The sequence below is a fragment of the Diabrotica virgifera genome, chromosome 3 (assembly GCF_917563875.1).
Source record: "Diabrotica virgifera virgifera chromosome 3, PGI_DIABVI_V3a".
In the NCBI taxonomy this organism is placed as follows: domain Eukaryota; kingdom Metazoa; phylum Arthropoda; class Insecta; order Coleoptera; family Chrysomelidae; genus Diabrotica; species Diabrotica virgifera.
This window is the reverse complement of record NC_065445.1, coordinates 199,966,612-199,981,232: the sequence shown is the minus strand read 5'-3', so window position 1 is coordinate 199,981,232 and position 14,621 is coordinate 199,966,612. Positions and strand designations below refer to the sequence as shown.

At 30.9% G+C, this 14,621-nt stretch overlaps 1 protein-coding gene and 1 long non-coding RNA gene across 3 annotated transcripts in view; one reads left to right on the top strand and one right to left on the bottom strand.

Moving 5' to 3' along the window:
* The first annotated feature begins 3,785 nt into the window (after positions 1 to 3,785).
* Positions 3,786 to 14,621, top strand: part of LOC126882298 (putative odorant receptor 69a) — a 56,479-nt gene continuing 45,643 nt past the window's right edge. The window contains exon 1 of the mRNA XM_050647162.1: positions 3,786 to 4,163. Within this exon, the coding sequence (XP_050503119.1) occupies positions 3,922 to 4,163 (242 nt within the window). The 5' untranslated portion in view covers positions 3,786 to 3,921. The remainder of the gene's footprint in view (positions 4,164 to 14,621) is intronic.
* On the bottom strand, positions 7,989 to 11,346 carry LOC126882299 (uncharacterized). Of its 2 annotated transcripts, XR_007697260.1 has the most exons (3): positions 9,725 to 11,346; positions 9,567 to 9,618; positions 7,989 to 8,268 (listed from the first exon to the last, which is right to left on the bottom strand). It is a non-coding gene; the product is annotated as an uncharacterized LOC126882299 (long non-coding RNA). The 2 variants fall into 2 exon arrangements; XR_007697261.1 differs by lacking the exons at positions 9,567 to 9,618; positions 9,725 to 11,346 and adding an exon at positions 9,341 to 9,404.

Below are 14,621 nucleotides of genomic sequence, written 5' to 3'. Positions count from 1 at the left end.
AAACCCATATATGACATCAATTAATTTTCAATCGGTTACAGAGGATGAAATAAATGCTGCTATCCGAAAGTTAAAAGATAAGATGACATCAGGCCCTGACAAGATTCCCTCGTTTCTTATTAAAGATTGCGCTGGTGCATTTGTCATACCTTTAACCAAGATTATAAACTTATCTATACAAAAAATGAAGTATCCAGAACTATGGAAGGAAGCAAGGGTGTGTCCGATATTTAAGGCTGGGGTGAAGTCAGAAATAGAAAACTATAGAGCTGTCTCTATTTTATCTAATTTTTCAAAGGTTTTCGAAATCGTATTATATAATAGGATCTTATCTTCTGTTCAACTTTATATTTCATCTCATCAGCATGGTTTTGTTAATAAAAGATCAACTGTAACCAACTTGGTTTATTTTACCCAATATCTTTCTGAAGTTATTGACGATAATGGCCAAGTTGATGTTATATATACCGATTTTTCGAAGGCTTTTGACAGAATTGATCATGAAGTATTACTTAGCAAGCTTTCAACATTTGGTTTTACTGACAGTGCTCTTTTATTGTTAAAATCGTATCTTCAGGGAAGGATGCAGTTTGTAGCATATAATGGTTATGTCTCAGAAAAATATCTTGCTGCGTCTGGTGTGCCTCAAGGTTCCAATCTCGGTCCATTGCTCTTTCTACTATTTATTAATGATCTTCTTGAAAATATTTCATGCGAAAGATTGGGCTTTGCTGACGATTTGAAAATATTTTCTACTATTAGGGAGCTGGATGATTGTAACCAACTTCAGCAGAATATAGAAATATTGGAAAATTGGTGCAACAGCAACAAATTACAACTTAACACAAAAAAATGTAAAGTAGTCACTTTTTCTAGGAAATCAAGTTTATTTGTATTTAACTATAGTTGTCACGATAGAATATTAGAAAGGCAGAACACGGTTAAGGATTTGGGTGTAATTTTTGACACAAAACTCACTTTTGTGGAACATATGTGTGTTAAAGTTTCTGAAGCGTTGAAGGCTTATGGGTTTTTAATTCGCAATTGTAAGTCATTTAATAATATAAAGTCATTAACATTGCTATATTATACTTATGTCCGCTCTAAACTTGAATATGCCAGTATTGTATGGAGTCCTTTCTATGATTGTCATAACATTGCAATTGAAAGCGTTCAGAGAAAATTTCTAAAATTTTTAATGTTTAAAGTAAATGGTCTTTATCCGGCTAGAGGTATAGATAATAATTACTTGTGTGATCGTTTTAGTATGTGTAGTTTAGAATTAAGAAGAAAAGTTGCATCTTTAATTTTTTTGTACAAACTTGTTAATAATGCAATTGATTGTATTTCAATATTACAAAACATTAATTTTAATATTCCAAGGTCAAATTTAAGAACAAATGTATTATTTAGGTGTACAAGAGCTCGTACAAATATTCTATGTAAGGCTCCTATTAATGTAATGTGTAGAAATTTTAATGTTATTGGTAAGCATTGTGACATTTTTTCATGTTCTCAAAGGAACTTTATAAAAGTAGCTATTGAGTGTCTGAAATAAGCACTAATTTTTTATTTTATTTTTTTTTATTAATTTATTTTCTTTTTCGGTTTGAATTTATATTAATTTTAGTCTAACTTGTATTATTAATGTTTTTTTTTTGGTACTACTGCTTAAATCTTACCTATAGGTGTTATAAATTATGTAATATTTTTATCATTGTCCTGTAAATGGGAAACTGTTGGGCAATAAAGCTATTATTATTATTATTATTATTATTATATTATTTATAATAAAACAAATTAGAGAAAAAGATATAGGGTTCGGCATGCCAGCGTATATTTGCTTCACTGATCTGACGAAGGCGTTTGACAGGGTTCGCCTGGGAGGCATTCTAAATAATATTTATATTTTTCTATAGGCCTTCTCTTGGAGAAAGCCCCCATCCAATAACTTTTTATAAAAATAAGAATGTTGCGATGCCACGTTTTCTCTGTCCTTTTTTATAGTGTTAAATCGTGCACCCTGAACGTAGATATGTGCAGAAAATAGGAAGCATTTTAGATGTGTCTATATCGAAGAAGACTTAAAATCCCATGGAATGACCGGGTCACAAATGAGAAGGTCCTCAGAAGAGTGAAGAAGAACCTAGAGGCACTGACCACCATCAAATCTCGAAAGTTACAGTACCTACCTCGGACACATTATGCGAAATGAATCCAGATATGCCCTCCTACAAGCCATTTTGCAAGGAAAAATATTTGGAAAGCGAGGTCTACGAAGATGAACATCCTGGTTAAAGAACCTAGAACCTGGTTCAAGATAACATATGTGCAGCTTTTCCGCGCTGGTGCAGATAAGATAAAAATTGGCATGATGATCGCCAACATTCGTTACCGATAGGCACATCAAGAAGAACTTCTGTATTTTCGAGTACATAATGCCCTAAGCCTAATGTAATTTAAATTAGCGCCTTCTAGAGCATAAAATGAGTAGGGAAGAGTTGGACAAAACCGGGTAGGTTGATAAAACCGGATACCCCTTAATTCTTCTAACTGTCTGCTGCTATCTATCAGACAATGTTAAAATTAGTGTCCCTAAACCGCCAACAGTCGCGTGTATTCATTTCTACTTCATTTGAGTAATCTGTGCCGAAGCAGTAAGACCTCACCTGTTCTTTGATGCAGGAAACTCGATTGTTAAGGTAAGTTTATAGTTGTTTTTTCCTCCACTGAATAACTAATGGCCGTTTCAAAATTTAATACATATAACCTTAATTATTAACCTTAATTATTACCCTTAATTTGGCCAAAAATTTTGAATATTATTTCATATCTTAAAAATTGAAATAATCTTTACGAGTTTGACATAACCGGGCAGTCCGAAAATCGACAAAACCGGGTACCTACCCGATTTTATCAGACCTGTTGTTACTTCCTGTTTCTGCAGTGGTTCTTTTGCTTTTACTTAACTACAACATGTGAAATTAGAAAAGAAGAACTACTCGTCAGTCATGCTAGAATATAGGATGGTATACAAAAAAGCCTCTTAAAGTTTTAGTGTTTTGCAATCCACTTTAGAAGATCGTGTTAAAAAAGTAAGAAATGGCTAAAGAAGCTAGTAGGAAAAATTTAAAAAAAGCTCCAGTCGTAAATAAATTAAAACTAAATGAACTGGACAAAAAAAGTAAAAAACGTAGTAAAAAACGCGCTAAAAACAAAATTGGTTCCGAAATTACCGATTGCAGATCGGGAGAGAGTTTGGAGGAAGAAGATAATAATGACGATGCGTGTCTATATTACAATGAACTATTTTCAAATTCTAAGACGAAGGAAGGCTGCATAAAATGTGTGTGTCTTGCACCAAATGGGCTCATGAACTCTGTAGTGCCTATGATGATGTAGATGAAGTTTTTATTTGTGACTTCTGTTCATAGATCTTTGATTTTTGTTCACATACTTTCAATAAATATTTTATTTTCTGCCCATTAGTCTTTTTACATGGTAATTAAGTTACTACCCGGTTTTATCATACCGGTTGGACAAAACCTGGTATATTCCAATATTTTCATAAAAATAAAAAATATTTAAAATTTAAGAATATTTATAAAAATTTAAATTGGTATATCAAACTTACGCCGTTTGAGAATATTTCAATCTGCAGCAAACGTTTGCTACTTTAACTTAGCACAAAATACAGACGGATTTTGCACTGGTACCCGATTTTGTCCAACTCTACCCTACCCATGTACGTCAAAATGTATTTAATGTTAATTAAACTATTTTTTAGTTACTACAGCCTTTCTCATTCGCCCACGAGTATTTAGCTCTAAAGAAACATACGATCCAGTTACCAACGAAACTATATTTATAAGGTCTTTACCTTTTCCTTCATGGTTTCCCATAGATTTTCATGAACACTACATGTTGTGCTATATAACTCAAACAATTGATCTTCTTAGCGGCGCAATTTTTCTGGTTAGCACAGTTACCAATCTATTCGCTATCATTTTCTTCATTTTGGGAGAAATGGTTATACTTAACTACTTGTTGGTAAACTTCAATTACTATGCACAGAAAGTTAAAACTCAACTTCAGGTAGATACTTTTGAAGCTGACGATGTAGCTCTTAGAGAGTGTATAATTCTTCATCAAAATATAATAAGGTGAGTATCGACAGTTAATTTCTTTAATTTATTAAGAGGAAACAGTAGCGATCAACAGGTAGCGAAAACGCGTTCCAAGATTGCGGCTGTAATTTTCAATATTTTTTCGAGATATTTGGCACACATATTCGTAATATAATAAAGAATGGCGGTACAAAGCCCAATTTGAAAAATATATTAATATGTGGATATTACTCTGTAATTAAATACAATATTAAAAATCGAGCCTGTACCGCCATTAAGAAGAACAAAAAAATACACTTTCTTCAAATAAACTTTTTATCCGATGCCTAGATTTTGTGTCATTTTGGAACTACTAAAATTTTTTATTTCATTAGTAGTTCCAAAATGACACAAAATCTAGGCATCGGATAAAAAAGTTTATTTGAAGAAAGTGTATTTTTTTGTTCTTCTTAATGGCGGTACAGGCTCGTTTTTTTAATATTGTATTTAATTACAGAGTAATTTCCACATATTAATATATTTTTCAAATTGGGCTCTGTACCGCCATTCTTTATTATATTACGAATACGTGTGCCAAATATCTCGAAAAAATATTGAAAATTACAGCCGCAATCTTGGAACGCGTTTTGTTACCTGTTGATCGCTACTGTATCACCTTAAGAAAAATATAAATGATATTTCACGCATACCGCTTGTTGGCTATATATCTGAAAATAATCGAATTTTAAATCTAAAATTCTGTTCTTTGTAGACCTTGGCTTGTTTTATGATTTTCTGATATTCTGATCTGTTGATTACTTTGTCTTACAATTTTCTATTTTAAGAATTATCATTTTGTTCCACTTGGTCCATGTATTTCAATTTATGTCTCGTCTTTACCTTCTGCTTCTACACCGGGAGATATTATACAGAAGTTCAGCCACGATTTTCTAAGTCCTGCCTTTTGCAATACTGGAAGGGTAGACGAAGTACTTGTAATCTGTGGAAACATTCACAAATTTCCTGTGACATTTTCCTGTAAAAATTAGATTTTCCCAAAAAATAAAAATAGGGTTTTGCGATGAATTTCTGAGTCCTGCCATATCCGTAGAATGACAGGATACTATCGATTTTATGAAGAAAATTTTTTGGGCAAGAGGGTTACAAACGGGCTAACGGAGTATATATGTATACAAACATGTAAGGAAAATAATGAAATTTTCATGATTTTCTGGGTCCTGCCAACTAAATAAATTAAATATATTTATTTCAAAATGATCAAAAAAAATATTGGCATGGCGTCTCCTAATGTTTAAGTATACTTGTACCTTGGAAAATTCTGCGGAAAAATTTCACCCTGATTCCGTGATGTTCTGAGTCCTGCCTTTAAAAAGTTATATATAGTTAAATAATAGTTAATAGTTAAATAATACTCAAATGCAATCAATACTTTTTCGGTACTCGGCAGGAAGGTTAAACGGTTCTAGCAAAATGGCAGGAGTCCTTGATTTGCAAGAAAATACGTGAAAAATTCCACGATTTTCTGAGTCATGCCACTTTGCATATACTTCAAGAATCTTAATATAAGTCTATTTACAAAGAGGTAGGATGGTTTTATTGTTATTTTGTATACAGGGTGGGGCATTAGTGTGACAAAGTCCAATTACTCGTTTGTCGTAAGAGATACGAAAAAAAGTTATTTATGTAAAACGTGGGGCAAAGATAGGACCATAATATAAAAATATTTTCTAATATACAGTGCTACCCGTATTGACAGGTTGACACAAACTTATGTTTTTTAAATGGAACACCCTGTATAGAATTTTAAAATTCCTAAGATAATTTTAAGACAAATTAACACAATTCACCTAATCCAAAAATGCTTCCTAAGAGAGCTAGAGCTCTTTAAAGATGGCTCCTTGATCTTGCTTAGTTTTTTTATATCTCCAGAACGCTTCCATTTCGATAAACAAAAACTGGTCCGCCTTTTTATCTTCCAGAAATAAATCGATTTCATCAATTGCGAATCTCTAGTACCGGTCATAGGAGTCCGTTTTGGGTAGGGCAACGGTTATTTTATCGTATAACTTTCTTGTCTTTAACTTTTAAGAATTTTTGACACTAAATTATTAAATTGTGAGGTATTCTAGTACTAAAAGGTACTCTTGCTTTAAGTCGGTAGGATGCACCGTTTTCTAAAAAATCGATTTTAAAATTTTTCGTATTTTGAATTTGAAAAAAAATTGAAAAATTTTTTTTTAAACGGTATATTTACCGACTTAAAGCAAGAGTAACTTTTAGTACTAGAATACCTTATAATTTAATACTCTACTGTCAAAATACTTAAAAATTAAAGACCAATAAGTTATAAGATAAAATATCCATTGATCTACACAAGACGGATGCCTATGATCGGTACTAGAAATTCACAATTGATAAAATCGATTCATCTCTGGAAAAGAAATAAACGTACCAGTTTTCGTTTTTCTAAATAGTTTTTTTTATTTTTTTTTTCAAATTCAAAAAACGAAAAATTTGTCAAATCGATTTTTGTAGAATATGGCGTATATAAGAGAGAAAAATATGATTTAGGCCCGGTCTTTTCACCTCCGGATAAATAGTTAACGGGAAGTTTATCTGACAGATAAAAAAAGTAGCGTCTTTTCACTCTGGAATAAAGTTATCCGGCAGATAAATTGACGTTAAATATCAAATATTTAACTGCCGAATAAAGTACCGAATAAGAAGTTATCTGGCAGATAAACTTTGATTTTCGTATATTTCATGGTTTCTGATTACCAGGAAACTAAAAATATAACCTAAAATCTTGAGGGTCTGATTGAATTTATTGCAAAAGTAAAATTTTGTTCTTTCTAAAAATTCTCAATCACAAATTTTATGTTATTTTGTTTTTATACATACCTACCTACTGTAATTTTTTAAGCAGAGTTATTAGATATTAAATTAAAGATGGGTTATAATTTGAAAAAATTATAATAGGTATGTATTATTGTATACCTACCCAACTATATTCATTTACAAAGGAAAACAAGTTGTAAAAAATAAAAATAGAATAGTTTCTTATCCCATCATTTCTTTGAATTGCCAAATATTTTACGATTCCAAAATGAAAGGTATTGATATATGTAGGTAGTAACTAGAATTATGTATGCACATGGTTCTCAGAAACAGTAGATGATACCTACCTTGAAAAAAAAGCTGCTGTTAAGTATCCAAAACATACTGGGTGTATCATGAAATTCTAAAAAATAGAATATAGGAAGACTGATTTTATATTCTGAGAATTTCGTAATACTCCCCGAATATGTTTTAAATAGGTACCTTCTTACTAATATTTTTTTGTGCCAAATATAAGTAATTCTGTATTATTGCTGTTTAAATTCAGATCATAGCAATGGGTTGTTACTTTTTTAATGAGTCCGCAAATACATCCCTTTTTGTATATAGCAGAAAACAAAACGATTACATTGATTCAGTTGTCCTACACTGAAGCAATATATTTATAACATAGAGAGAGATGAAAATGAAGACAATTTTGAAAATGAATTGCTAAGTATAGACCAGGAATAAGCTAAATTATTGAATTTACTGAAGTTATGATGTTTGATAACCTTATAAAAATTTTTGTGTTAAGCTTGTCACGCACGGGGAACTATACTAAAATATATCTCATATCACTCACTATAGTAATGAGTGAGGCTGCATACACAGAACTATACCTAATGTATATTATGGTTCCGTTTATGCAGGCTCACTCATTATTATAGTGAGCAATATGAGATGTAATATATCTATTATAGTATACCTCCTGGTCAGTAACAAGTTTTATGGGGAAATAGAAGGATCATTAATATACATGTATAATTTTTTATTCTTTATTTAATTGTCCTTTGTATAATTTAATTATTAAATTTAATAAATCAATGAATTTTTGTGTCTCTTCTGCCCTTTAATTTTCTCTGGCACGCTTGTCTTCTGCCCTTTCCTCCTCTTTTTCTATCTGAAGCAATTGAGCTATGTTGAGTATTAGCGTTGTTCTTTCTTGTAATACATTCTCTATAGTTTATTATTGGTAGCTTATTTCTGGAACTAGCTTTTTCTTTGAGAACACAGGATTCCATCTTCTAGGTGTTTGTCATATCTGTAACCAATTTTTTTTATTTAGAAAAGTGAAAGATATCTACTAACAAATATTAAAATTAGGTTTTATTCTTGTTATTGGGATTCTTCAATTTACCATGTAAATTATCCAATCTTTAAAATATTGTGTTTTGATATACATAGTTGGTTTATCCCTAGTTTACTATTCAATATACCAGTTGGATGGATTATAAATCTGTAGCGTTTTGACAATGATTGATATGTCCATCTAGCCTAATTTTTCAGGAGGGCATTTTAAAAGTTTAAATCATGTTTTGTCAACCCAAAAACGAAAAGTAATCAACATAAGAAATCAAGTAATATATCAAGTTCTGGCCTACCTAATACAGTAGAATCCAGATTATCCGTGCTCCTCGGGACCGAAGGTGGCACTGATAATCCGAACATGTATTTCTTATGTATAATAAGTACGTATACACATACATATTATAATATTATGTACCTACCATAAAAAGATAACAGAAAAAATAAATCTTTCATTATGAGTCTCTCTTTCGTCATATAGAGTTTCCGTTAAGTGATTTACAATGACGCTATGTTGATAAAACCTCAAAAATGCAACTTGAGTAATAGAAAATCATAGCACGGATAATTAGGGTTCTACTGTAAGTTAAAAGGGGACATGTGGGACAAAGGGGGTTTTACCTTCATCATACACATACCAAACTATACCAACTTGAAGAAATGTTACTAAATAGCATATCAAGCAAATAATCTCATTATGGCTAAAATCAGACGTAACATCAAGTTTTGCCATACCACTACAGAAATATAGTATTGAATTTAAATAAAAGTTTTCCCCACATTAACAAATTTTTACATCATTGAACAGTTATTAGGTTTGTTCTAGCATCAGTTTCAAACGGTTTGAAACCATCAGCGAATAGTCGACCAGCGCGAGTAGATAGCGGATAGCACTGGTGACTGTATTATGTTCTCTCACTGAGCAACTAATTGCTGACGGTTTCTGACTAGTTTGACTGTTTGCTAGAACAAACCTAATATTAATAATCATATAATATGTACATATATAATTATGTAAACAAAATTACCACTGCATCTGTTTCATTAGCTAGCTTGTCTTTATTTAAACTTGTCTTTGACCCTGTCTTTTCACCTCCGAATAACTAGTTATCGGGAAGTTTATTTGACAGATTTACATGTAATCTGCCGAATAAACTTCCCGATAACTATTTATTCGGAGGTGAAAAGACCGGGCCTTTGTCTTCTATTTTACATACAAATCAACAGTTTTCCTCTAATTTAAAATGGATTTACCTCTTGTTCAAGCTCTCCAGTAAACTATTTCAGCATAATCAATGTTTTCTTTCTAAAACAATATTGTTGTCTGATTAAAATATGGAAATGTATTTCTAAACCTTATGACTTTGTATAGGTACTTATTTTTTTAAGTTGTAATTCTTTGATTTACTTACATTTCCTTCATTCCTTCTTCCAAAATGGAAATAAAATCGATAAAATCATCTTTGAATCTAATTATGTTAGGTTAAGTTAAAGCTGAAATTATAAAAATAAACATAAAAGTCAGGTGTGTTCGGAATCCAAACTTACTTTTAAGCTTATCGACCGGATAACTAACTGGAACATAAATTGACGTGAAAAGACGGGTACATTTTATCTGGCGAATAAATATTTATCCTCCAGATAGCTAACTGCCAGATAAGAGCATATTTATTCGGAGGTGAAAAGACCTGGCCTTAATCGCTTAACTTAAAGATGTTTGGTATTAGATTTGAAAGGTGTGTAAAAAATTCGAGACATTACATAATATTTAACCCATTAGCGCCCAGCGTTACCATATGGTAACGTAAAACATATGATTTTTAAAAATTCTGCGGTATGCCCATGGAATTAGTCAGCCACATATTTTGAGAACTATCGTTTCTAGGAATACTTCAGGCACCTATAAAACGTAACGGATTCGTATTTTAGCCTTTTCTCAACCGTCGAGAGATAATCATATGACAGTGTGGTTTAAATTTATAGAAAAAGATGGACGTCCGTTTTGCGTAAGCAATTTTTGATAATCTTCTAGTACCTAACTATATTTGCATATTTAAAAAAAATTAAGTTTATTATACCCCAACTTATTATAAATTGTTGTATTTTATCAACAATTAAATGTAGCGAATTCGGTAGGAATAGTCAAAGTACGCCGTTACCATATGGTTGCGGTGGGCGCTTACGGAGTCATAATCTTATTTTTTTTTCAGTCGTGGATTTTTGTTAGCAGAAGCGATAGTGTTACTGGTGCGATGGAAAGATAACTCTGTTGTTACAATAGCATCTACGCGTTGTGATGGTTCAGCATTGGGCACGGTAAAAAGATTTTCTCATGAAGAAAAAGGCCACATTCAATTAAGTCGGCCTCACTATATTGCTGAATACAACAAAATATGATGGGTACCGACTGGATGGGTCAAGGTGTTTCAACCTACCGAGTAGCAATTGGCAGTAAAAAATGGTACTGGCAAATTGTAACATGGTTGTTGGATGTTGCAGTCCATATAATTCATGGCATTTATATAAAAAAAAAAAATAAAAAAAATATATCCTTGCTATCGTTTAGGAGAGAATTGGCCCAAGTTCTTCTCGCAAGATATGGAAGTCGTCCCTTATATACAGGAAGACCTAGTCTACATAGACAGAACTTGCCAGATCTTCGTTTTGATCGCTTCGACCATTTGTTACATCAAGCAGTAGAAGGCGATGTCCTGGAGACAGATGTACAACATCTGGACGAGCAATGTGTAAAAAATGCAACGTTGGTTTGTGTGTTAATTGTTTTATAGGATACCACACGAGACGATGAAAATATTCTCAAATAAATATTTAAAAAAAATAAAAAATTTTGGTTTCAACGATCCTAAAAATTCCTTAAGCGCCCAGCGTTACCATATTATGGTAACACCATATAATTTAAAAAAAAAAGACAGGAAATCGAAAAATTTGTTTTTTTTTTGTATTAAATTATTAATATTTTCATCGAATAAACCCTAAAAGTAAAGATTTTTAAATAACAAAAACTTGGGCGTTAATGGGTTAATACCGGGCGATTGTTTTAATGATATAAAAATTAATTTTTATGTATTAAATATCTTTGCAGTTATCCTGCCACGTTGTAAACGGTTTTAGATTAGTGTTTTTTAAGCATACTTGACATCGCATGACTCATAAAATTGTGGTGATATGAATATTATGTTTGTAACAACCTGCAATCATTTTTATTTTATTTTATAACTAAAAATTTTTTTTTATATACGAAATAACTATGCAACCATCCTGCCTCTTTGTAAATAGATTTATTTTAACATTCTTGAGATATGTGCTAAATGGCATGACTCAGAAAATCGTGTAGATTTCCACGAATTTTCTTACACATTTTTTAACTATGTATTGTAAAAAAGGTGTAACTAAACATCCTACCATTTTGAATAATGTCTACTTAAATTATTTATTTTAAAATAAAATTTATTTTATGACTCAGAAAATCACGGAACCAGGGTGAAAATTTTCCACAGGATTTTCCAAGGGAAAAGTGCAGTTAAACATTAGGAGACGTCATGCCAACATTTTTTTGGTTCATTTTGAAATAATTATGTTTAATTTATTAAGTTGGCAGGACTCAGAAAATTATGAAAATTTCATTATTTTCATTACCAGGACTCACAAATTCATCGCAACTCACCATTTTTTTCCTCATAGAAAATCTAATTTTCACAAGAAAATGTCACAGGAAACCCGTGGATTTTTCCACAAATTGTAAGTACCATTTCTAATACCTTCCAGTATTGCAAAGGGCAGAACTTAGAAAATCGTGGTTGAACTTCTGTTAATATCTCCCGGTTTATATTGGTGTTTTCCTTATTATTATTTTTTTGTAATTTAGTCCCTTGTATCAGTTCGACATGTCTCATACTGTGTAAACTCCCAATTCGTATAAATGTAGTTAATATACACGTCTTAGATATCACCTCCAACAAAACCCAAATTCGCCATCTTTGATATCTTAAATAGAAACACACTGTATATCATCATCATCAGAAACATTACAGTCCACTATCAGCCAAAACCTTCTTCAGACCAACCATTCATTCATCATTGTCTTTGGCAACTTTGCTCCATTTTTTTTGCTTGGACTATAGTTATTCAGCCAGTCTCAATCAAAAGTAAATGCAGGGCCGTGCCGTGCTATGATGCGGCGAGGCAGTCGCATCAGGCGGCATCACAAGGGGGACGGCTTAATCAGTAAAATAAAAAAAAATGTCAGATTGTGTAAAAATGTAAAAAGTTCCGAATTTACAGCTGAAAATGAAATTAGAGCCATGAGAAAAAAGCGTTTGTTTGACTACGAAAAATATGTGGAGGAGCTCTTAACAGCTGAAGCTAAATTTAAAATAAATTTGTTCATCTATACTTTAAACATTGCCATTAATTCTTTGATTGATCGATTTTCGCTTCTCGAAACTCATAATAAAAATTTTAAATTTTTATATAATATTTTTAAATTGAGGGAAATAGATGATGAAACACTAGAAAAATATTGTATGAAGCTTCATTCAATACTTTCAATAGAAAAATAAAAAAAAATCTGATGACATAATGATCTTCTAGAAGAATTGCGCGATATATTTCAAATGATACCATACTCCATGAAACCTTTATAGAGGTTTTGAACTATTTGTGCCAAAATGACCTAATTTCTTTATACCCAAATGTAGTTGTAAACTAAGAATTTTATTAACACTCCCTGTCTCGGTAGCTAGTGTGGAAAGAAATTTTTCAAAATTAAAAACAATTTACGAAGCTCCATAACACAAACAAAACTAAAAAATTTAGCATTTATTTCAATAAAGTTCTCACTAGCTGCTACACCTGTCTCTCCCAACTAGACTACACTAATCTGATTGACGAGTTTGCCAAAATTAAAGTCAGAAGGGTAACATTATAATTTTTGTAAATGTTACTTAAGACCATAGGCGCAAGATTTGCTTGCAACACTTTTTAAATGCATTCACTTTTTATCGAATCCTGAAAAAACTAACAAATATTTTTGAAAAATTTAAACGCAGATTGAAAGATTACATTATTACCGAGGGTCGAAAGTCCCTTAGAATAAAAAAAAATTTATTTTGCATAAGATATATATATATATATATATATATATATATATATATATATATATATATATATATGTTACACTTGAAGTATATATATATATATATATATATATATATATATATATATATATATATATATATATAATGTTCTTGAACTCCTAAGTGGAGCATAGAGCTTCAGTGAAAACGCGCCATCGGGTTCTATTTTGCGCTAGGGCCTTCACCTCATTCCAAGACTTTCCTTGACTTCTTATCTCGTTGCATAAAATATTTGTAATTAAAAATTACACTCAATTTTCTCTTTTTTTTTTACCCTGTAACTTATTCAAATCAACATTATAGAGATTTTCAGGGACGTTCGGTCCTCTGTAATATGTAATGTAATCTTTTAGTCTCCATTTAAATTTTTCAAAAATACTAAATAGTTTTCTCAGGATTCAAAAAAAAACTGCATTTAAAAAGCATTGCAAAGCAAATTTTGCGCTTACGCACTTAATGTAGTATTAATACATATTTCATTTAATTTAAAGTATGTTTTTTAAAGTATGTATTTTAAAATAGAAGTTTTCGTTCATTTTGTGTAGATTCTTTTAATAAAAATAAAAGTTAGGTACTTACGTTTCAACAATATTTAAGGGGCGGCATTTCGAAGACTTGCATCATATTGAAAAGATGTACCGCACGACTCTGAGTAAATGTATTAAAGATATTGCGAATTAGTGAAACATTGTTATTATATACAATTCACTTCTTATTTACCTACTCATTACAGCTAATGTACATACTATGTTAATAAATATTATAAATATTACAAATATATTATACTACTTAATTTTTATCAAGAACAGATAGTGTATACATTTTACAAATAAAAATGTTAATGTTAATATTAAAATAAATGCGCATTCTTTTTTGTATTTTTTTTTTTAAATTTTTTTAACTTTTTTTTTGTTTTTTTTTTGTCACTACGATAAAATGTCAACCCGGTTCATCCTCTCGGAGGTTTAAATCCTCTTAGTGATTTTTTTTCTTTAATTTTTTTTATTATTATTTTTATTTTTTTTTGTTTCATTTTTTTATTATTATTATATTTTTTTTAAACATATTTTACAAATACCTAGAACTAATTACAATAATATTTTACTATCCGACAAGAAAGATACCAAACAGTCAAAAATTTTCTTTTTATTCA